Source organism: Balaenoptera musculus, chromosome 1 (assembly GCF_009873245.2).
Source record: "Balaenoptera musculus isolate JJ_BM4_2016_0621 chromosome 1, mBalMus1.pri.v3, whole genome shotgun sequence".
Taxonomy (NCBI): domain Eukaryota; kingdom Metazoa; phylum Chordata; class Mammalia; order Artiodactyla; family Balaenopteridae; genus Balaenoptera; species Balaenoptera musculus.
The window spans coordinates 108,862,517-108,882,446 of NC_045785.1; the positions used below are offsets into that span (position 1 = coordinate 108,862,517).

Genomic DNA, 19,930 nt, shown 5'->3' on the forward strand with positions numbered 1-19,930 from the left:
ATGGCTGCTGAAAATGCAAGAGGCAAACAGACCAAGTTTTAAGCTTTCCTTTTCTAGAGCGCAGAAAACAGTCAAGTCTGGAACTGGGTCCCAGGTTTCTCACTAAAAGCACAGTATCTTTCACTACCACTCAGAAGTTCTAGAAAGTGTGCTCAACTCTTGCAAAGTAACATCTACTGAAATGATCTCAAAATTAGTGCCTAAAAATTTTCTGCTATTTAAATAAAAATTGGAAGCCATGAAAGAGTCTAGATGCTGAACAATATTTTATTTATGCTGCCAAAAATGCCAGACTTTAAAATCATTTTGTCTTGTAGTAAAAAATGTTAAAAAAGTTAAAGCACCACTTTTTAATTGTACATTATATATTATCATGTTAATACACTATATCAAAGTACTGAAGAACATTGTTTTAATAACATGACAGACATAGCCAGTTAAATTGTATAGTTTTAACATAAGTAAAAAGTGAATTACTATCAAAAGTTAATACCAAAATAAACATTATTTACTTCAAAAAATGGCTTTAGAGGACCTTAAACGTTAATATATGTTAAAAGGAAGTGTCCACCAAAATGGAAGATAGATCAATATTGAGTAGATAATTCACAGAATAAATTATGACACTGGTACTTTTTACTCAAAAGTTCTCCTGAGTTTGTCTCAGATAAGATTAAGGATCACAATATGATAGTCAGCTAAGGATTAATTTTAGTGTACTAACTGCTTAAGACTACATGTAAGTTTTCAGAGGTAGGGCAAACACACCTTAAAACAGTAATATAATGTCCTTTAAATGTTGTGAAGAACTTTGCAAACATGCAGAAAAAAATTTTTTTATGTATTTTTCTTTGGTTCACTAAACTTTCTTCTTTTTGGCACTGACTCTTGACTAGAAGAATCAAAGTGATGAAGGACCTGTCAAAAGAAAACAACTACTAAGAATAGATACTTTCCAGTTTAAATGTCTTTAAATTTCGAGCTTTTTCATGTCTCTGAGGGCCCTCCCTTGCTTCCTTCTTTCCTTTCTTCTTTTAAAAAATTGTAACTAACATACCATTTCCTAAGATACGCTAGCTGGGTTCTCTAAAAGTAGGTAAATTTTATTATTGACATATTTATATATCCTGATGGCTGCTGAAAGTATAGCCTTACAAAGTATAAGATTTTCATTAGGGATGTTGGAATAGTTAGAAAGATAGATTTGACATTATGTTCTCAAAATAGTAAAATATTTTGAGGGGAATGAGGGGGGAAAGATTAAAAAATGAGCAGCAAATAGAGAAACATTCCACTTTGGCATCATGTAAGATTTAAATCATGTTTTGTTTTTGTATATGGTGCTTAGCAGTGCCTGATAGATTTTAGAAATTCAATGCACCCTTGAATGAATGGGAGGGTGAATTAGGAAAATTGCTAACAAGATTCTGAGTTATCAAAGTTTTATTTTTCTGGTAAAACTCACTAATGATACAAATTGGATTATGATTTTGCAGAAAAAAATCAAGGCTTAATATACTGGGGAAAAAATTAAAGAACCTAATATATCAGGTTATTCCATTCTCTTCTTAAGATATATAAATTGAAAACAGTATTAACCAACTAGTATATTTTTGAGATTACCCCTTTAACACTTGATTTCTAAAAATAATCTTAAGTTTTCAGTTATCTAATTTTAACCTACTACTAATAATAAAAATTCTGGTTGAAAAAATATAAATATTTATCTCAGAAATGACAAATACATTATCTGATTTGGTAAAATAAGGTTCCAAATATAAGACAACTGTTACAAGATTTAGGTCAAGAAAATTTCCTTTCTTCTAAGGTACTAGGAGGAGATGCTATATTATTAGAGAACACGTGGATTTGGTAACTTATCTTGTTTCTACTTTCTCTAGAAAGCTCAGATCAAATCTGTGGCCCAGTTTTAATTCTATATAAATAAAATGGCCTGAATATTCTTGTACTCTCATTTTCTCATTCTATTCATATTTTTCCTGACATAGATCTTTTAAATTTTTATTTTATTTAATTTTTTTTAGCATTTTTAATACTTAGTTATTATTAATGATACTCCATTTTTTAAAAATATTAATTAATTAATTTATTTAGGCTGTGTTGGGTCTTCGTTTCTGTGCGAGGGCTTTTTCTCTAGTTGCGGCAAGTGGGGGCCACTCTTTCTTTTTTTTTTTTATTATTTATTTACTTATTTTATTTTTGGCAGTGTTGGGTCTTCGTTTCTGTGCAAGGGCTTTCTCTAGTTGCGGCAAGTGGGGGCCACTCTTCATCGCGGTGCGCGGGCCTCTCACCATCGCAGCCTCTCTTGTTGTGGAGCACAGGCTCCAGACGCGCAGGCTCAGTAATTGTGGCTCACGGGCGTAGTTGCTCCGCGGCATGTGGGATCTTCCCAGACCAGGGCTCGAACCCATGTCCCCTGCATTGGCAGGCAGATTCTCAACCACTGCGCCACCAGGGAAGCCCTAAAATTTTATTTTATTTTTATTTATTCTTCACTGCATTGGGTCTTTGTTGCTGCGCGTGGGCTTTCTCTAGTTGCGGTGTGCGGGCTTCTCATTGCAGTGGCTTCTCTTGTTGCGGAGCACAGGCTCTAGGCGTGCGGGCTTCAGTAGTTGTGGCACGCGGGCTCTAGAGTGCAGGCTCAGTAGTTGTGGCGCATGGACCTAGTTGGTCTGCGGCATGTGGGATCTTCCCGGACCAGGGATCAAACCTGTGTCCCCTGAATTGGCAGGCGGATTCTTAACCACTGCGCCACCAGGGAAGTCCCCTGACATTGATTTTTATTTTATAAATTCCTCCAACTATTTCAAATCATTCATGGAATAAGATAGTAAATGTTTACATGGAAAAATTAATAAACCACATAGCATATTTTATTTTAAAATCACCCCATTTTTTAGAATCAAATATATTTAAACAAGATTTGGGTACCAGAGCTCTGAGGTATATCCAGGAATATAATCATATTTATCATTAAATTTAATCTATAGTAATGATATTCTGATACTTGCTATTTTATTCAGCCTATATATTATTATAAGACTTACTGTTTTCGCAGATTTAAGCTGACTTCTCTTCCGATTTTCCTTAGAAGATTTTACTTGTTGATTTCCATTAGCCTCCACAAAGATAGAATAATTACTAATTGGTTTTTTCTCAAAGAACAACCAACATGCTTTTTCAACCGCAGGCAGCTATATGCGGTTTTTAAAAAAACAACTTTACTGTGATATAATTCAGATACCATACAATTCATCCATTTAAAAGTGTACAAAATTCAGTGATTTTAAGTATATTCACAGAGTTGTGCAACCATCACCACAGTCAATTTTACAGCACTTTCATCCTCCAAAAAGAAATCCTGTACCCTTATAGCTATCACTCCCCTATTCCCCCATCCTCCCGCCAGCATTAAGACCTTCTGTTTCTATACAAATCCCTATTCTGGACTTTCATATAAATGGAACCATATAATATATATATATATATATATATATACATATATATATATATATATATATATAGAGAGAGAGAGAGAGAGAGAGAGAGTGTATGTGTGTGTGTGTGTGTGTGTGTGTGTGTGACTGGGTTCTTTCACTTAACATAATGATTTTAAGGTTCATCCAAGTTGTAGCACGTACTGGTACTTCATTCCTTTTTATGGCTGAATAATAATAGTCTATTGTATAAATACCACATTTTGTTTATCCATTCATCTGTTACAAACATTTAGGTTTTTTTCCCCACCTTTTGGCTATTGTGAATAATGCTACATATGCAGTTTTTAAAATGAATATTAGATGGTGACAAATTATTAGCTGTCATAGTATTATTCTCTAAAAGTACATACTTATTTTCTGATGCTTGAAATGCACTTTTCAATGATAACTTCCTTAGTATATATATTATTAAATATTTTCATTTCCTGCCCTTTTCTAACCATAATTCAGTCATTATTCTCAAATACAGGAGTACTTTGGTGGAGTAAAGGATAGTAAAGGATACTCATCCTAAAGAAGCTGCCTAGGAAGAACATTTTGCTGCTAGAGGTAGTAATTTTTGAAATTCTTTTATCTCTTGCTTTTCTCAGCACACTAGTTTGAATGCTGCCTTCTACCAGTTCTAACTTCCCATCGAGAATGTGGAAAAAAAGGATACCTAGGGGCTTCCCTGGTGGTGCAGTGGTTAAGAATCTGCCTGCCAATGCAGGGGACACGGTTTCGAGCCCTGGCCCAGGAAGATCCCACATACTGCAGAGCCACTAAGCCTGTGCGCCACAACTACTGAGCCTGCGCTCTAGAGCCCGCAAGCCACAAGTACTGAGCCCACGTGCCACAACTACTGAAGCCTGCGCGCCTAGAGCCCGTGCTCCGCAACAGGAGAAGCCACGACAATGAGAAGCCCGCACACAGCAACGAAGATCCGACACAGCCAAAAATAAATAAATTAATTAAAAAAAAAAAAAGGATACCTAAAAATGGCACTGTCATCAGTGGTGTTCTGGTAAATGTTTAACAAACAGTTCTCTGGGAGAAAGAAATCCTGAGTTGAGGCATTTGCTGATTTCCATGCTATGAATACTCTCATCATGTCCAGTTTCAAGCTGTCAACATGATGTCACTGAATAAAGAGTTGGAAACAAATGCTCCAGCATACCACTGTTAGAGTGTGCTATTTGTTTCCTTACATTTTACAGAATGCTTTTTCTTCACCTCTGAACCTTTGAGAGTAACTTAAGGGTCTAAATAAAATACAAATTTCTATTCAGTACAACTCATACCAAAAACTAAAATAAAGCAGTGGGGGTTTTTTTCTTAAAAAATAAGAGATTCACTTTATGTAAGATATACATAAAACAGTCATTTTTAATGTCTTATTAACAAGATAGTCCATTTACAAGATAGAACATGGGAACAGTTTGGTGTTCTAGGAAATTTCCTTGGGAGTCTGGATGATAGCATCACTTTTCAAAGCCTTTCCTGGATTCCCCTTTCTATTTAAAAAAAAAATAAATTTATTTATTTTTGGCTGCGTTGGGTCTTCATTGCTGCACGTGGGCTTTCTCTAGTTGGGGCAAGCGGGGGCTACTCTTCGTTGCGGCACGCGGGCTTTCCATTAGGGTGGCTTTTCTTGTTGCAGAGCATGGGTTCTAGGCACGCGGGCTTCAGTAGTTGTGGCTCGCGGGCTCTAGAGCGTAGGCTCAGTAGTTGTGGTGCACGGGCTTAGTTGCTCTGGGGCATGTGGGATCTTCCTGGACCAGGACTCGAACCTTTGTCCCATGCATTGGCAGGTGGATTCTTAGCCACTGCGCCACCAGGGAAGTCCCTCCGCTCTCTATTGTACCTTCAGTAAAATTAACCATTCTTTCCTTTGTGCCTCTATGTAGCCTATTCAGACTGCTATTATGGCCCTGTATCACTGCTTGTTGACCTCCAATTACTAGACTTTCATCTAAGAGCAAGTTACACCTCCAGCACCTAGTAAAGTACCTGACACGTAGTATGTGCTTACCAAACGTTGGTCCAATAAATGAAGTATTAAAAGCAAAATAAACTCAAATATGGGGGGAAATTACAAGGTTAGAATGAAAAACAAATCTAAAGAGATGCTTTTACCATTTTATTCTGAAAGATTTTTCCACTTCTTGTTTTGCTTTCAGACACATCAAGTTCAGATGTTTTACTGACTAACTGCTCAACCTAGAAAAGAAAATAATTACACAAAACCACATAAAATAATATAACAAAAGTTTTTCATAACAATAATGGGGGTCAAAAATTCAATCACATAAAATTTAGGGTCTTGCTATGTTGAGTTAATGAAAACCAATAATTTTGTGTTGGTTCTTACTGTCATAAAAAGTGCAAAGGTAAAGATAGTGAAACTGACACTGTACACAATTGACCATTCACTGAATTCAGAAAGTCCCAAATTATCACTAGGCACCACTCTTCCAGAAGATAAGAACTTCAGCCCACCCCCATCGGAGAAGGGCTGCGCAAAGGAAGGCAGACAACCATCAGTCCCATTATTTTCATGTTGATTTTATCTAAATGTTATTTCAGTATTTTACTGTGTGTAGAAAACAAAATTAAACATGTTCTGCTCCAAGGCAACAAAAATGTATTATATAGTCCATTTGTAAATACAAAGGGTGGTGGAGTTAATAATTGCTTAAGATTTTATTTAGCCTGAAATTCTGAGATTCTCTGAACAGTATTTACGTTCATTACTGAACAAATCAACCAATAATATACTCAAAACTTTTCAACGTATAATTCTCGAATTTTATTAATAAGCATTCTTAATACCTAATTTTCTTCTAAAAGACCTAGAATATAAGAAAATCTGAGAAATAACTAAATAAGCATATAAGCACCTGTCTTTTGAAAAAAATCAAATTAGAAGTGAGATAGAACTGTCAAATTTATACCTGAGAATGAGAAATTGAAAGATCTGGACTTTCTTTAGACCTCATAGTTTCATCTTCTTCACAAACTACACCTGGTTCTGTTAAAAAAAAAAAAAAGTTAAAATGGTATAAAATTGAATTGGAAGTGAATTAATTTACATTTTCATTAACTCCTCACCTCCAAGTTCAGAAGATCCAGGGTTTTTTTTCTGCTCTTCCCTTTTAGTTTCAATGTCAAAATCACCCTACATAATTACATGAAGGAGAAAATGGACACATTTCAAAAAGAAACTAAAACAACTGGGTAGAATATTTATGAACAAATTTGTTTTATGTGAAGGTTAAATATAACATAACACTACAACGACCTTACACTTGCTAGAAATAAAGTGGCCCTATAATTACTATAATAAGGCAACTTATTTATCCAAAGTATAAAATCCTATTTTTTTTACTTTGCAGGGTTGCTTTAAGGCAGATGATAAAAATATACAACTTTCTCAAAAATGTATGATGGTTCTAAGAACACTTAGATCTTACTATTGTTTGAGAGCACTGAATTAGACATGGTCACACAACAATCTACCACTTCTGTAGCTCTGGAATTTCTGTATAGATATTAGCATAAACTCTGAATATGACCCAACCCTCTTCAGGGAGTTGGGGAAGGATAAGCACAGTTATGGTATGGTAGAAATAGCAAAGGTTTAATGTCTATAATTATTATTGCCTTTGTGACATTTGTCAAAGAGCTTTAAATATTTTAAAGAACACTTCATAAATCCCAGCCATATTTGTTTATAAGGCAAGACTGGGATTTAGGTTTTAGGAAGAAGATTCCTTCTTCTTTGACTGAATTCGTTAAAAACTGAATTTTCTACTTGTAAGGATGTGGCCACAGAGCCTAAATCAGAATAGTCAGTCTCTATACATAAGAACTGTGGTCATAATTTAGAATAAAATGAGACAAGAGAAAACAACAAAGATGAGATTAAAGAACAATTGTATTAATGATGAAAGATTTTCTGGGAGTGAGGCTATAACAAAAAAAGCTTTTTTTATACTTCAATTCATCCATTCATTCAACCAATACGGAGAATGCATTCCGTAAATCTAAGCGTTAGGACAGATGCTTAACGTTATTGAGTGATAGCAATGCCCAAACTCATCTGTGATCAAACACTATGAAAGTATCCTCCTAAGGATAAACTTATTACAAATAAGAAGTGAAAATTCAATTATGGAGATAATTTCAGTTTCAGCTCTGATATGCAAAAAGCTTGGAAGTTGTCACTGTATCTTGTCCTTACAAAATAACGCTGTACAAAATGAAAGTCAATGACTTTTCTCAGACACGATTAATGAAACATGTAACTACGAAAGAATTTTAAAACTGTAAAAAAAAAAAAAAAAATCTAAGCGTTAGGGACAGGAGGATTAAAAAGATGAATAAGACACTTTTCCTGCCTTCCAGGAACTTCCAGGCTGCTTCAGGACACTGACCTTCCAGGCCCTGAAGAAATTCAAGCATGAGCACTTAACAGGGGTGTTGTATGGTAGAAAAGATTCCAGCATTAGTTGGGGGATTGGAGTAGTTCAGTGGTCTTCTTTTCTTTTTTTTTTTGGCCACGCCACGGGATCTTAGTTCCCCAACCAGGGACTGAAACCAGGCCCTGGCAGTGAAAGCACTGAGTCCTAAACACTGGACCACCAGGGAATTCCGTGGTTTTCAAATTACGCTCCAGACCAAGGGGTTTCCTCAGAGTCCACCATGAGGGTAGGTGAGGTGGTGAGTGGCTGGGCCTCCAGGACCATTCCTTACTTCATTTACAATAGTTGTGTTTTAAATTTCTGAGAATAATGTTGTTTGCATCCAGGTAAAAAGCTTTAAAACCACAAACCTTAACCTTCTTTAAGGTCCCTTCCAAACTTGAGTTTATGATTGTAATAAATATTTATAGCTATTAAAGTCCTCAGAATTGAATCAAACATTCATTACTATTGTTCTTCATAACTCTTTGAATATACTTACACTTACGTAATGCTCCTGTTCATCTTCGAAATCATCTTTGTCCATGAGAATTTTTTTAAGTGGTGTTTTTAATTGTTTTAGTGATAATATAGCTGAATCAATATTTTCCATTCGTTCTTTCTCAGTGGTCACTTTTACTTTGAAGGTGTGAAAAGGTGTTGGGACTTCTCCCACATTTAAGTACATAGGCTCCCCTTCAAATATCACTCCTTCACAATCACCATCCTTAAAACCAGGAGGTTGGTAATCTGGGGGTGTAACTGCAGAAAAGTAAGTATAAACTGTGCTGTTCATGAAATTGAAGAAAATACATTAATTTTTATTATTATAAAATATATGCAGATTAAAGAAATTTCAAATAGTATAGAAGGACATATAATAAAAAGTAAAAATCACTCTCCTACTATCTCCAAGTTCCTATTTTATTCCTTAAAGGTAAACTTTTTTCCCTACACTTGACTGACTATGTGACCTTGAGGAAACTACTTGTCATCCTTGATTTGGTTTTCTCATCTGTCAAGTGGGGTAAATACTAGTACCTACCTCATAGGGTCACTGTGGTATTAAAGTCTGTAAAATGCTCAGAACAGAACTGGCACAGAGTAAGTATTCAATAAATGTTAGTTATTATTGTTGATGCTTTATGTTCTTCTAGAAGATACGATGCATGTAAAGTATATATGTTATATATTTATATAATAAATATATAATAAATATTTACATTATATAATTAATACATGTATATCTCCTTAAAAAACACAAACGAGGTCATACTCTTCTGTACCTAGCTGTTTTTAACATCACTTTTTTTAAAAAATTTATTTAATTTATTTTTATTTTTGGCTGCGTTGGGTCTTCGTTGCGGTGCGCGGGCTTCTCATTGCAGTGGCTTCTCTTATTGCGGAGCACGGCGCGCGGGCTTCAGTAGTTGTGGCGCACGGGCTTAGTTGCTCCGCGGCATGTGGGATCTGCCCGGGCCAGGGCTCGAACCTGTGTCCCCTGCATTGGCAGGCGGATTCTTAACCACTGCGCCACCAGGGAAGCCCTTTAACATCACTTTTTAATCTGTTTTTAATATTCTTTGGATAACAATTTATCAGCACATTCTTTTAAATAGCTTGCACAGCACTACTATATAGACGCACCATAATTTATTTACTCAGTCCTCCAATAAACAACTCAAGGTTGTTTCCAGTTTGTTCCTAGTTTAACCAATACATTATGAATATCCTCATAAACATATAACCTTGCAAGTTTGTCTAAGTATATTCCCAAGATACTCTTCTAGCTACAGAATTTCTGGATTAAAGAGAATGTGCCAAATTTTGATACTGCCAAACTGTCCTCTTAAAATGTTACATGGCACCTATATACATTCCCTCAAGAGTATATAAAAGTACCTGCTTACCCCCACACCCTTGCCAACAATGATTTTACAAGTTTTACTGATCCGATAACTGAAAAATGGTATCTCATTGTTTCACTTCCTTAGTTATGAATGAGGTTGAACTTCACGTGGACATGTTCAGACCACTGGAGAAGTTGTGTATATTTTTTCAAATACTGATATTAAATGTAAATTTTATAATTTCAAAAATATATATAACAATTTAGGTGCTTACAAACATTTGGGATGGAAACTGTTTCAATGACAAGAAAATATACAGATACCAACTGAAACAGGATGAACTGGAAATAGTACCTTCATCGTAGTAAAAAAGTTTCATGGTCAAACAAACATCATTAGGTAAAGGTCCCAGATTTTGCATTAGAACATAAATCTTGCGAATGAGAAGAATACTTGCTTTCTTGGTGTCAGCAGATGACATACTAGATTCACTGATTTGGTTTTTACTGGAAGAGAATCACATTAATTTCTTTTATAGCACCCATGGCTTCTAATAACATAACTTCACATTTTACTACTTGAGATTCTTATTCCCATTAAAGCATTAAGTTGTTAAGTTAAAAATTGTGATATAATGTGTTTTAATGCCACTATTATAAAAATTAATATCACTGTTAATATTATTATTATAAACTAATTTACATATATTAAATTAATATGCATTTTATACAAGATGTTTAAAGGAAACAAATGATGGACTTTTATTGTATTTCTTTTTTTTTTAATTTTTAAAAATTTATTTATTTTATTTTTGGCTGCACTGGGTCTTCATTGCTGCGTGCGGGCTTTCTCTAGTTGCGGCGAGTGGGGGCTACTCTTCGTTGTGGTGCATGGGCTTCTCATTGTGGTGGATTCTCTTGTGGAACACAGGCTCTAGGCACGCAGGCTTCAGCAGTTGTGGCACGCGGGCTCAGCAGTTGTGGCCCACGGGCTCTAGAACACAGGCTCAGTAGTTGTGGCGCACGGGCTTAGTTGCTCCACGGCATGTGGGATCTTTGTGGACCAGGGATCGAACCCGTGTCCCCTGCATTGTCAGGCGGATTCTTAACCACTGCGCCACCAGGGAAGCCCTTTATTGTATTTCTAATCACTTAAGCATACAGTCGCTTTCCTACTCTTTGGCTCTGTTTCACAATCAAAACAGTATATAATTAGCCACAGAATTCTGGCCTGCAGCCACTCCAAGGATATTTTGTATCCTTGATGGTTAATTGGGGATGTTTGAGAAGTTTCAGAATTATTCCTGAAGTTTAGGTATATAGTATTAATATGAATAAGTGGTAATCTGTAATACAAAAAGAAAACTATAGAACAATACCTCATGAAGTCCATGATTGGTCCATTACTGGTGTACTTGAATTTAAACTGGTAACATTCTGAAATTGTCTTAAATAGAAAATACTGCAGTTATGAATCTGATATACAGTACCCGTGGCCAAGTAGCTATATATAGCTTTTGTATGACTCACCATTTATTTAATAATTTTTTCTGCATGTTAATCCCTATTCGTCCATTGAAACTTTCCAGTCCTAATAGTCAATTCCCAGGGTCTGGGATTTGGGGCTTCAGTGTTGGAGAGATAGTTATTCCCCCAGTCATTGCAATGTATGTTTTATATACCAGAGAGAAGGAACTCAGCAGGCAGGTGAGGGAGGCAGCACATCTCTTCCTCTAACAGAATGGCTAAGCACAGGGCTTCAATCCTTGGTAACCACAAGCAAGTCATTTAAGCCTCCTAAGTCTCAGTTTCCCCAGCTAATAAAAGGGGTTGAAAATAGTACCTATCTCATTGGTGCCTATGAATATTTATCAAATGGGATAATTTATATACAGCCCTTAATAAAGTATCTGGCACACTAAGCATTCAATAAATATTAGTGCATCAGCAATGTTGCTCTTTTACTGAAAGAAAAAATGTGCAACTATAAAACATCTTCACATGTACATTTTCTGTACACTTTCTGAACAGTTAGTTTCTGAGCAATCAAATAATTCATAGCCTTTGCCCATATGATTTTGTCACCATGGGCATATATTAAGCATTAATTGTAGGCTTAATTTGTAGTATCAAAGAAAAGACATTCCTAGCTCTCTTGAAGCTCTAATAGTTTTATTGCTTTCTTTATATTCCATTGCTCACTTAGGGATGGGGTTAGCTTTCTTTCTTTTTTAAAAATCTGCTTCTCCACGACTGAATGAAACACTATATTGTAACAGCTATAGTGTAATGGGTAAGCACTCAGATCATGAACTGGTCTTCTTAGGTCCAAATTCTGGTTCTGCCACTATGACCTTACACAGGAAACCTTGTATCTAGGTTTCCTCATCTATAAAGTGGATATGATAATGATATATTACCTCATGATGGTTATAATGAATAAATGAGATAATGCACATGAAACCCCAAAGAACAGAGCCTAGGAATAGTAAGCACTCAGTAGATCTTTCCCCTTTGTTTCTTGTCCTCTGGTTTTCCCTTTCATTTATTATAACCCTTTCTTTCCTTTAATTGTCAGATGAACAGGTAGATGTGACTGGATTGGGGTGAATATTCAAAGATTAAGGATGAGTATCTTATTTTTCTCAAACTCAAACATTTTATAATTCTAAAAAAAGAATATAATTAAAAAATATTGCAAAGAACCAGAAGTCAGGAGATTTAGGTTATTTCTAATGGTTTGTCTTTGTGGCCTAGGCTCAGTCACGTAATCTCTCTTGTAGTAAGTGTATTAATCTGTTTAAAGATAACAATACAAGCCCTGTCTTACCTCAAAAAAGTCTTTATGAGGTTAAAATTTTGAAAATATATGTGAAAGTACATTGATAAAAGCACTGGATATTATTATATTATATTTTTATGTTACTTATAGATATTAGAGGCATTATGGTTTTTTTTTTTTGGCATTATGTTTTTTTACTAACTTAAGCATACTTACCTGAGGGTCTTCTGGATTAGTGTATACCTATTTAAAAATAATTTACAATTTAGTAAATTGTAGAGGCTAAGTATTCAAGGAGAACTAAATTGGATATTTAGACTAAAATAGTAAATGAATTCAGTAAAACAAAATACAAAATGACCCCCTCAAAATATTCGCTACTTTTCCATTGACTAGATCAGTAGTTTGTATCAAGTGACATGATCAATAGGTGGTTTTAATGTTATTTAATTAAGCAAGGCTGAATTTGACAGTCTTTAAAAAAGAATATACAATTTAAAAATACTTACAGCTAGAACAACCATCCTTAGCTGAAACATAACAAAGAACAAAAATCTTATTATTTTTTAAAATTAATTAAATTTTTATTATCATAGTTTAAATATTATGTTTCAGGTGTACAACATAGTGACTCACAATTTTTAAAGGTTATACTCCATTTATAGTTATTATAAAATATTGGCTATATTCCCTGTGCTATACAATATATCCTTACAGCTTATTTATTTTATACATAGTAGTTTATAAAAATCTTATTTTTATTCTATAAAATATTTTTGCATGATGGACCATAAGAATTCTTTGTCCTATTTCAAATTTATTCCTAATAAAAATAATCTTGCATTAAATAGACTTCATATGATGCAGGTAAAGCAATACCTCAGATATCTTTCTCTATTCCCCAAAATATCTATTTCTAGTTGACTTACTGAAGGCTGAAATTCATATCACTAACTTAAGCAAACAGGGGCATTACTGCCAGTTACAAGGAAAATATATTTTGTGAAATAACACATTAAATATTACCAGTATGAGAACTGATTTTGAAAAGAGAAAAAAGAGAGTTCAGGGCCCTGCTCATTTAGTAAAGGGAAGAGGCTTTGGAGACTATAGGAAAAGAGAATCACAGGAAATCATTCACTCAAGTAATCTGCCAAAATCTGAGTCATCCTTGATTTGGATCTTTTCCTTATACTCTAGAACCAATCGTCAACAAGTCCAGTCAGTTCTGCCAGATATATCCTGAATCTTCTCATTTTTCTCCTTTGCCATCCTGGTCTAAGCCACCATTATTTTTTATCAGTACTGTAGTAATGGATTAAGTGCCATTCTCCTTAATTCCAATCTTATTCTTCTTCTACAGTACATTCTCTAAATAGTAGTTCAGAGTGATTTTTCTTTTAATTTAGAATATAAATCAAATGATGTTACAGTTCTACTCAAAACCTTCAAATGGCCTTTATTTACACCTAAAATAAAATCCAAACTCTTTTTTTTTTTAAATACTTTTTTTTTTTTTGATGTGGACCATTTTTAAACTCTTTATTGAATTTGTTACAATATTGCTTCTGTTTTATGTTTTGGTTTTTTGGCCCTGAGGCATGTGAGATCTTAGCTCCCTGATCAGGGATTGAACCCGCACCCGCTGCATTGGAAAGCAAAGTCTTAACCACTGGACCTCCAGGGAAGTCCCAAAATCCAAACTCTTTACCTACACAGTTCTGAATGCTCTGGCCCTGTCCATCTCCACAGGTTCATCTCCTGCCGCTCTCTTGCGCTGCTCATCACACTCTAATCATTCTGGCCTTCTGTTTGTTCCTTGAACTCTCCAAACCCCCCTCCAACTCTTTGCATTTGCTGCTCTGTCAGGAATATTCTCCCAAAATCAATGCCTAGCTGGTTTCTTCTAATTCAAGTCTCAGCTTAAATATCACCCCCTCAGAGAAGCTCCTCAGACTACCCTATCTAAAGTTACCCCATCTCTCCATTTGCCACATACTTTTTCTTAAAATGTTAATGGCAGTTAACACTATTGGATGTTATCTAATTTCCTTGTTTTATTGACTATTTTCCCATTATAGAAGGGACACTCTTTGTCTTGTTGACCATTGTTAGCTTACCCAGATCCTACCTAGAATACGTGCCTAGCACAGAGCAGGCACTCAATATTTAATGAATATTAAATACATAATGTCTTAATGAGGGAGGTTGGTGACCATGGATAAAATTTTATCTTTTTCATAATTTTTTTTAGAGTTGGACTTCTTTGTATATGTTGATACAAACATAAGCTAAGTAAGTATACAAAAAGGCTTGTCACAATTTAACCTAGACTACATGTAAATTTATTTCTGAACTCTCATGAAGAAATAATTTATTAAATTATTAGTATAAACATGATTATAGAAGGCATGTGAAACTAATGAATAAATTATTTTAAAAGACTTTTTAATTCATTAAGTTTTTGTAAGTTAATATGTGTTATTAATACAAATGAGTGTTAACAACCAAAACTTGGCAAAATTTGTAAAGTATTAATTCTGTTTGCTTTAAATGAGTTGAAAATCAGTCTTTAAAATATTCAAATTTTCAGCTTTGGACTGGCTTATGCCCAAGTTAGTTTAAGTTAATCTTTTACTACATGTAACGGCTGTTACATTTGTAGAATATAAACTGTAGAAAAAAAGGATAAAGAGATACCGACTTACATATTTTTTCTGTAAAGCATCATAGCATCCTAACATCCTAAAAAATAATCAAGGATTCATTTTTAGACTGAATGCACTTCCAGAAAATAGTTCTTTTAATAAGTCTCCATATTATCTCATTACTAAATAATACACAGTTTTATTATTAAAGCTTCCTTCTTATTAACTAGCTTAAAATAATAAAACAATGTGGCAGAAATATAAAATGTCAATAGGGGATGGAAGGAAAGGAAGACAGAAAATATCTGGCAGCTATTTGTGAGGAACAATAATAGGAAAGTGAAGCCTGCTCACATGGAGCATGAAATAAAGTAAAATTTTAATGCAAAAATCCAAAGACCTGCAAAAATGGTATCCAGAGTTAAAGAGGGAATCACTAAAACTGGGTCAAACACTTAAAGGTATCCAAGGCACAAAAAAATGTGATTTAAGAAAAAATAATTTTCTTTCATTAGGTATTTCACTTACCACTTCACTAACTGTGTAGATCCTGGACAATTCTTATCTTCTTTCAGAATTTTGACATACAGATCTAAATGCAAAAATAATGATATAAATATAGAGCTACTTAAGATTAGCAAACAACTAGAAATTTAAATGAAGATTATTTTCTTCAGCTGTGTATTACAGGTTTATTATTAATGGCAATTAACTTCCAGATGATTGATGTTAATATAATTAAAGGAAGAAAGTTTACGTGGAAACAAATAATCTTTTTATCCTTATTATAAAATGGCATCATAATGATTAGGATGCATGTTGATGGGTAGAAAAATGTTTCCACTTTAATGGTCTGGGAAGATCCCACATGCCGCGGAGCGACTAGGCCCGTGAGCCACAATTACTGAGCCTGCACGTCTGGAGCCTGTGCTCCGCAACAAGAGAGGCCGCGATAGTGAAGAGGCCCGCGCAGCGCGATGAAGAGTGGCCTCCGCTTGCTGCAACTAGAGAAAGCCCTCGCATAGAAACGAAGACCCAACACAGCCATAAATAAATAAATAAATAAATAAATAAATAAATAAATTTAAAGAAAAAAAATAAATAAAAACTATAGAAACTTAGATATAACACTTTCATGCCATTGTTATCCAAGAGTCTTAGCATATTTGCTATGGACTCTTATCCCAGTAAAATACTTGTAAAAGGCCAAGAAGTTAACAGGCTATCAGAGCCCTGTAAGGAAGCAACAAGTAATATAGAGGAAAGGACGAGATCTCTCAGTCTCAGGTTCCTTATCAGAAAAATAGGAATACTATCTAACTCATAGGTCTGTAATGTGAACTAACAAGATATCATACATAACATGGTGCTTAACATATTGCCCACAGAGTTGGTGTACAATGTTAGGTATACATTATGTGCTAGGCAATAAGTTATTATTATAGTATAAACTGGCTCCATTACTTTTACTTCTTTAAAATAACACAAGAACATACACTACCACTGTAGGAGGTTATAAATAGGATGTTTTTACTATTTACTTCATCATTATAAGAATAATGTCAGGTGATATTATACTTGAGAGATTAAGGGAAATTTTTATGTTAAGTGCTTTCAAAGGTATTGAATATACTTTTTTAAAAAATCACTTAGATGTCCACACAAAAACTTGTACAGGAATGTGGCATTATTTATAATAGGCAAAAAGTGGAAACAACCCAATGTTCATCAATTGATGAGTGGATAAATAAAATGTGGTATATTCATATAATGGAATATTATTCAGCCATAAAAAAATGAAGTACTAATCCATGCTACAAAATGGATGAACCTTAACAACATTATGCCAAGTGAAAGAAGCCAGTCACAAAGGACCACATATTGTATGATTTCATTTATTTGAAATGGCTAGAATAGGCAAATCCATAAAGACAGAAAGCAGATCGGTGGTTGCCTAGGACTGGGAAGTGGGGGAAGTGGAGAGTGACTTAATGGGTATGGGGTTTCCTTTTAAGGTGATGAAATGTTCTAAAACTGACTGTGGTGAATATACCCAAAATCAATGAATTGTGCACTTTAAATGAGTGAATTGTTAAATATGCAAATCATATCTCAATAAAGCTGTTATTATAAAAACAAAATCCCTAAGTCAAAAATTATCATTTTAGAGCAAGCCAAAATAAAAATAACATCTTTAAAGAAAGTCTTTAAATAAACATTATATTACCATCTAGGTATCTTGTTCCATAAGCACATTCTGGGAATATTCCTCTCAAATACGTGATGCAGGATATTGAAACTGCTAGAAGCCTCTTCACTAACATTAAAGACTGCTGCTCAGTTGACATCTTACTGGGAAATACCAACGCACTCTAAATTCAAGGGAAATTAAAACATTTTATTTAGATTTACTAAAAATACAGTCTTCCTGAACTTAAAAGTAGATCTAGGGCTTCCCTGGTGGTGCAGTGGTTGAGAATCTGCCTGCCAATTCAGGGGACACGGGTTCGAGCCCTGGTCTGGGAAGATCCCACATGCCGCGGAGCAACTAGGCCCGTGAGCCACAACTACTGAGCCTGCGCGTCTGGAGCCTGTGCTCCGCAGCAAGAGAGGCCGCGACAGTGAGAGGCCCGCGCACCGCGATGAAGAGTGGCCCCCGCTCTCCGCAACTAGAGAAAGCCCTAGCACAGAAACGAAGACCTAACACAGCCAAAAATAAATAACTAAAATAAAGAATTATAAAGTAGCATAATTATATGTTACAAAAATGATATTCATTAAAAAAAAAAAGTAGATCTAATTTGTTGCATAAGCATGGTACTTTCCCAAAGAATTTTTAACCATAGCAGTTAGTAGTCCCCCCAAAATCAGAGTGGCTTCTAAAATGTGAGGGTGTTTGCAGGGTAGCAGCCTAAAGGTAACATGCAAAAAATGCTTAAGAATCGTGTTAGAAATCCCTTGCAGGTTAACTGTCTGTAACTGCATAATACATGGATAGATAACACTGATTTTCTCTTTAGTCACTGACTGGGTTTAACACAGGTAACTGTAATGCAAGATCTGTGAAGGGAAGACAATTTTATGTTTGTCTGTGGGGCATAAAAATTCATTTTCTAGGAGCGGACTGCATGAGTGATAATTTCATCAAAGGAACCTAATAGCATTCATTGATACCTAATGTGAACTGAAATTGAACCAGCAATTTAATACAATGCATCAAGCATCCAATAGAATTCTCCATTAATTCAACTTAGTTTAGCAAATATCTTCATTTCTTAAAACATTGAGTTTACTGATATCATTAAACCCTCAAAGAGTTGACTCTAACTTTCAAACATAAAAATAGTTGAGACTTCAAGAAACAATAAAATTAGCTAAGTTAAAATATAGTACAATACAAGATTATAAAAAAATACAAGAAATCATACCATGGAGATTCTCTGCAATTGTGCAGTGGCCATCCTCTGATAAAGTATTTTCTTTAATTCAACCTTGTGACACAAATACAAGCTTTAACTTCAGATCTTATTTTTATCACTAATTTGGTTTACTATATGTAAAGTCAGACAGAATTTTATGTGACTAAATGACAGGATGTTTTTTAACTTAAAATGGAATCTTTGAAAACAGATTCATTTTGCTATAGAACTCTTTTGAGTAAAGTGCTAATTTTAAACCCTTTGACTAGCAACCCTCACATAAAAGGGTTATTAAGAAAGCTCTTTAAAAGACCTTTTTAAAAAAGCAAAATCTTCTATTTTTCTTCACAGTATTCAAACATTGACAACATTGCACAAGTAGGTAATGAAAAACTACCCCTGCCAAATCCTTTAAAATAATCTTTTAATTTTTGTTTTAAATTTGTAGTTTCAAAATGACCAAATCAGGTTAACTTTCCTCCCCGGAACTTGAGCATGGCTCTGGATATAACACATTGTCTTATTCTGTGGAACAACAATAAAAGAACAACAGAAAATATTCTAGATATTTTGGACTGATTTTGATTTCTCAATTCTTTGATATTTTGAAATAAGTTTCGATATTTTTGGCTCCAATTTTATCTTTCTTAACCAGACAATTCATCTAGAAGACTTCACAGAAGAGTCTATTTACTGTAAACATTTAAATTTTTCCTGATAATTCTGGACCAGAGGCCAGAACTCACCTATTCTCAAGAACCTCTGTGAAAAATAAGTAGGTACACATTTTCCCCCTCCCCCGAATGTTTCGCCGTTAAGACGTTAAGAAACTTAAAAGTAGGTGGGAGGTAACAGGAAAAGACATTAAAAAGCAAAAGAATAAAAGAAAAGGGAAAGAAAGGAAATAAAGAAAACAAACATGTATTACGTAACGTCTGAGGGTCCGGCGGCAGCGACCAGGAGAGAGGCACGACGTGGCACGCGCTTTGCCCAATGCGCTTGCGCCTTCCTTCAACGGTAGCCGGCGGAGGCGAGACAGTAGCCTTTTGACCTTTGGTCGGGGTCACCTTTCCCGCCAAGAGCAGCGCAAGGTGCGCTGGGAACCCCGAGAGCCTGAAGGACTCGTCTCAGCCAGAAAAGCCGCATATCAGCGGGGGAAGGTTAATTGCATGTGCTAAGCATTCCCGATATACATAGCCGTCTTACAGTGACCAAAGTGTTCTCAACGGCCATTTAATTAGTCAAATTAATTTCTGATTATTTTCTAAC

The 19,930-nt window shown here is 34.9% G+C and overlaps 1 protein-coding gene across 1 annotated transcript; it reads right to left on the reverse strand.

Annotated features, from left to right (window-relative positions):
* Nucleotides 1-251: 251 nt before the first annotated feature.
* HORMAD1 (HORMA domain containing 1) lies at nucleotides 252-19,640 on the reverse strand. The gene is made up of 15 exons (XM_036868152.1): nucleotides 19,590-19,640; nucleotides 18,671-18,733; nucleotides 17,470-17,614; nucleotides 15,771-15,834; nucleotides 15,303-15,339; nucleotides 13,104-13,124; nucleotides 12,811-12,837; nucleotides 11,192-11,259; nucleotides 10,168-10,319; nucleotides 8,466-8,725; nucleotides 6,612-6,678; nucleotides 6,455-6,531; nucleotides 5,637-5,720; nucleotides 3,069-3,140; nucleotides 252-918 (listed from the first exon to the last, which is right to left on the reverse strand). The coding sequence occupies exons 2-15, from the start codon at nucleotides 18,701-18,703 to the stop codon at nucleotides 838-840; spliced, it is 1,188 nt and encodes a 395-aa protein (XP_036724047.1). The 5' UTR covers nucleotides 18,704-18,733; nucleotides 19,590-19,640; the 3' UTR covers nucleotides 252-837.
* Between the last annotated feature and the right edge of the window lie 290 nt (nucleotides 19,641-19,930).